At 43.0% G+C, this 4681-nt stretch overlaps 1 protein-coding gene across 2 annotated transcripts; it reads left to right on the forward strand.

Annotated features, from left to right (window-relative positions):
- Positions 1-2073: 2073 nt before the first annotated feature.
- Positions 2074-3185, forward strand: LOC104961938 (zinc finger BED domain-containing protein 1-like). 2 transcript variants are annotated; one of them, XM_010790298.1, is made up of 4 exons: positions 2074-2208; positions 2309-2422; positions 2530-2613; positions 2700-3185. In XM_010790298.1, exons 2-4 carry the CDS (start codon positions 2321-2323, stop codon positions 3075-3077), a joined length of 564 nt encoding a protein of 187 aa, XP_010788600.1. In that variant the 5' UTR covers positions 2074-2208; positions 2309-2320; the 3' UTR covers positions 3078-3185. The 2 variants fall into 2 exon arrangements, with proteins under 2 accessions (XP_010788600.1, XP_010788602.1); XM_010790300.1 differs by having other exon boundaries at positions 2715-3185.
- Positions 3186-4681: the final 1496 nt, after the last annotated feature.

Consider the following 4681-nt stretch of genomic DNA (forward strand, 5'->3'; position numbering starts at 1 on the left):
CTTTACCTTCAAGATAGTTTTAATACCAGAGTATGCCTTCCTTTTCTGCATGATCTCTGTCGCATAATCATGATAAAAGATTTGCCTGTCTCCTACTTTAATCCTTTTCTGCCATGCTTTCTTGAGAATCATGTCCTTAGTCTTGTACGTTTGAAAGTTCACTATCATTGATCTTGGAGGTGCACTCGGGGGGCGGCTTTTGACCGAGGGCGCGGTGGGCTCGTTGGATCTGGAGAGGGGGTCCATCGGAGAGTTCGAGTTCAGTGCTGAGGAGTCGTTCCAGGTATTTACCGGTGGAGCTCCCCTCTGTATCCTCCGGTATGCCAAAGATCCTGATGTTGTTTCTTCTTGTTCTTCCCTCCAGGTCCGTTAATTTGTCTTGCATCTGCCGTGTATGATCCGACATTCCCAACAGTGCAGCGTTAGCCACTGACTGCCACTCTTCTAACTCAGCTATGCGTGTCTGGGCTTCGCTAACACACATTTTCTGTGTCTGTAGTTTGTTTTGATTTTCTGTGAGCTTACTATATAATTCTTGCCGGAGGTTATTGATTTCTTCTTTCACTTCCTTCTTCAGTTCATCTTTAAAAGTGGATAGCTGGTGTCGTAGATCCTGCTTGAGCTCTCGGATATCATTGCTAATAGCTGCCAGCCCAGCACGTAGCATATCTGCGGTATCCCGCAGGTCTCCCTTGAAAAAGAGATCTATGATCTCAATGGGACCAATCTGGTTAAATAAAGGTTTGAAATGAAATGAAATGAATCCCGTGGCTCCGGTGTCTCTGTTAGCTCTCCCTCATGTTCGCTAGCTTCGGCGGATTCGTCCATTTCGGGTTGTTCCCCTAATTTTTCTTGCTTTTTGTTAGATTTCCGGCTTTTTGTATTGTTTTGTCCACTCATTTCTTACTTTCTTTCGTCGAGTAGCTCACTTTCGTGGGTTTATTCGGGACCGACCTGAGAGAGTTGGTTAACTTGCTTCTTCTCACTCCACCATCATACCGGAAGTCAGTTAGCCCTAGTTTTGACTTGCCCAACGTTTGCTTCTGTGTTGAATATAAGCAGACTACGACGTTGTGAGCATTCTTGCACTCTATGTTACTTCTTCTTAAATTGGATGTTCTGAAAAATCTAGAGCATAGAGTATTGGCAGGTAGCATATAACCAGAAGTGCAAAGATGTAACATATTATTTACAGAGAGTGTAGTAAGGTATTCAGTTTAAGTGATGTAATAACTTACAATATACATGTGTATAATTAAATATGTATGCTTGTTGCTATTTTTCCAACTGTAGGGAGATGACCACAGCCCTTAACCCTAAAGGTTACCCCCCTTCCAGAGACACACTGACCAACACACTAATACCTGCTTGGTATAACATCGAAAAAGAGAACCTGAGGGCAGAGCTTGCCAGTGTGGCAAAAGTTGCTATTACGAGTGATGGGTGGACCAGTATTACACAGGACCACTACATAACGGTCACGCTCCACTACATTAACAAAGGCCAGTTGAAGCAGAAAGTCCTTAAGACACAGGCAGTATATGAGTCTCAGAGCGGGCCTGTTGTTGCTGAACAAATAGAAGAAGTCCTGGCTGAATTTGGGGTAAGACAGAAGGTCGTTGCCGTAACTGTAGACAACGCTCCAAATATGGATGTGGCTGTATGACAGCTCCAAACAATAAAGCTCGGATGCTTTGCGCATTCTCTAAACCTTGGTGCTCAAAAGGTGTACAATTTCCTGGGTAAGAAACTTTGCCTCGTTGTTTCAGTGTAATTCAGACAGGACAGGAGGAATACATACATTTGAATTGTTCATCATTTATATATTTCAGGCCTGCCTGACCATTCCGTGGTCCTTGATGTAAAAACCCGGTGGAATTCTCTTTATCTCATGGTGGAGAGATTTGTGGAGCAATACCCTGCAATACAAGCAGCATTCTTGCACCCCCGTGCCAAAAAGCTCATGAAGAGAGACAGGTATTAATTAATTAATGGTCTAAGCAAACATAATAATGTTATTATAATAGGTCTTAAAAAAATATGTAATTGTTGTCAGGATGAAGAAAATGAGTGTGTCAAGCGACAAGTCTTCTACATGTGGCCAGATCATTCCTATTCTGCAAAAACTGAACCATTAAAGAGGAGAATTCCACATTTGTGGCCACGGTAAAAGAAAAAGTCTGGGGTGAACTCTCCAAACGTTACCAGGTACAGCTGCATATCTTTCCCTAATAATGAGTAACAATATATACCCTCCCTCACTCACTGTGAAGTGTTATGTGAAGTGTTATTATTTTCTTGTGTACAGGATCATGACATAATGGCCTTTCTGGAGGAGGCAACTCTTATGGATCCAAGATTCAAGGTAAAGCTGAGTACTGATGAAGTTTGGGAACGACTGGAGGCAGCAGCATTGAGGGAAGTAAGTATTTATCAAAATTAAATATTTAAGAAATAGTTTGCAATGTTTACGAAGTGTATTTTTATTTTTATTGCAATAATGTGCATAGCAACATTAATACGTCTCAGATGTTAGGAGACGAGGATACAGTGCCAGTGGAGGCTCAGGAAGTGGAAGAGGATGAAGAGTATGAAGGGGAGGAGGTGGAAAATGTAAGTAAGACATGATTCTGTAATACCAATGTTCTAACAAAAGCAATAAGCCTGACTACATTTACTTGGTAAATATTATATTACAGCGTCATGTTGTCAAGAAACCCAGGGTCTCTGCACTGGAGGAACTCCTCGCTGAAGATGATAAAGAGCTGCGGAGGAGCCTTATTCAACAGGAAAAAACTGCGCCAACAATCCTCGAGAACATCAGGAATGAGCTGTCAGTCTACAGAGGCCCCGTCCTTCCCATCCCTACATCAGAAGACCCTGCCCACTGGTGGTGGAGAAAGAAGGAAACTTTTCCTATCCTCTCTCGGCTCTCCAGCCCCTACCTCTGTGTTCAGGCTTCCTCAACGCCTTCTGAGAGAGTGTTCTCCACAGCTGGCAACACTCTCAGTAAGGAGAGATCTCGGCTTCTCCAGGAGAAAGTGAAAATGCTTATCTTTTTAAACAAAAACTGTTGAGTGCAGCATCCATTTTTTGGGGTATTTAGTTTTCAATCCGGTACATATTTTCATGCATTAATGTTTAAAAAAATTCCTCTTTTCATCCTCTGTCTGACGGAAAACCCCAAAAAGTGAGCCCCTTTAAGTTTTTTTATTTGTGTCTGCTTCTGAGAAGCTAATGTATCAGTTATACAGTTATTTCTAAGAAAATTACAATAAATTGACTGTTTAATCTCCACATCTTGTATTCATGTCTATAATTTTGAGCACCAAATTATTGAAAAGTAACAATAAGAGTATCGAAAAATTGAATTCAGCTTGTTCTAGCTGTATCGCCAAGCCTGTCTGCTCCTGCAGCAGCCCACAACAATGTGTGTGTCTGTGTGTGTGCGAGCAGCAACGAGCCTGTCAGCTTCTCGACCAATCAGAGCACACTGGGCTCACAGAGGGGGGGGGGGGGGGCAGGAGCTCGAACAAGCCGTTTAGGACAGAGAGTGAATACCGGTGAATACACATACTTTACAGAGATGCTGTATGAGAAACCAATGCGAGTTTGGAAAATTGCACAGTATAAATCTATTTTAGTACACCTCAACAATGAAATTATGATCAGTAGAAATGGCCATGACATGGGACCTTTAACATACTGTTCTGTCTGTCCTCCATTTGAAGAGTTAACTGCCTCATGCCTAACTTTCCTCCAAAGCTGTTGCTGCATAGGGTGCAGGAGCTTCATCTTCATCCCTGACACTGAACATGGCCTTTTCGACTGGAGTCAAAATTCCGCCTGCCCACGGAGAGAATGTAAATCTGACCCTCCCCCTCCCCAGCCGAGACGCGATGTTGATCTCTCAACGCTGAATACAAATACCCTTCTGTCTGGCTTTGAAGCACGCACCTGTGAAAGCAGAGAAAATCCACAACATGTCAAACTTTAGCGACATCCCAACCAGTGATAAAGGTAGTTTGCGGAAGTGGATGATGAAGAGAAGTGGCTCTGAATAAATCATCACATTTACTGGGATAGTTCTCCCTGCATGAAGAAGATTTTATGTTTTCTCTCTGCACGGAGCCATGAGAGCTGAGCAAAGTGAGGACAGGAACACATGCTCTAGTTTTAGCCTTTTTAAACATTAAAAAATGTACTTCTGCTTTTAAAACATTGATAACAAGTGCCCTGAGGAAATCAACAGCTGAATGATATTCTCTCTTCTTTCTTTGCAAAACTCTTTCACTCAAGTCAAACTCCCGACTTCTGCCGACATCACAGTGGCATGTTTTCCAGGATGAATGAAAGCTTGCAGTGTGTGAAATAGAGTAGAGGTGTTTGATGTGAATTATTTGTCAGAGCTGCTTGTCGCTGGGAGATCTTTTGCTCTACAGCCTCCTCCCTGGATGATGTCGTGGGGGTACTGAGCCTAGATCTGCAGCTCCCAGATGATCCCCATGTGCAGCATTTGGCGGCCCTCACTGTAACCCTGGTGGCCATTGGCCTGTGGCGGCATGTCACCAAATGAAACAGTAGTACCGGCCATGTGGGAATAGTGAGCTGCTGCAGATTCTTGTTATATTTTCAAGCACTGCTTTTGTTTTCTCTTACATGTGCTTCTTAGAGAAGGATG

The sequence above is a fragment of the Notothenia coriiceps genome, unplaced genomic scaffold (genome assembly GCF_000735185.1).
Source record: "Notothenia coriiceps isolate Sejong01 unplaced genomic scaffold, NC01 NC01_scaffold00034051, whole genome shotgun sequence".
Lineage (NCBI taxonomy): Eukaryota > Metazoa > Chordata > Actinopteri > Perciformes > Nototheniidae > Notothenia > Notothenia coriiceps.

Excerpts from the sequence above, each read along its gene's own strand:
- LOC104961938 (XM_010790298.1), top strand. The coding sequence starts at position 2,321 with ATGGCCTTTCTGGAGGAGGCAACTCTTATGGATCCAAGATTCAAGGTA. Across the intron at positions 2,423-2,529 it reads AGGCAGCAGCATTGAGGGAA|ATGTTAGGAGACGAGGATAC; the intron begins GTAAGTATTTAT and ends AATACGTCTCAG. Across the intron at positions 2,614-2,699 it reads AAGGGGAGGAGGTGGAAAAT|CGTCATGTTGTCAAGAAACC; the intron begins GTAAGTAAGACA and ends ATTATATTACAG.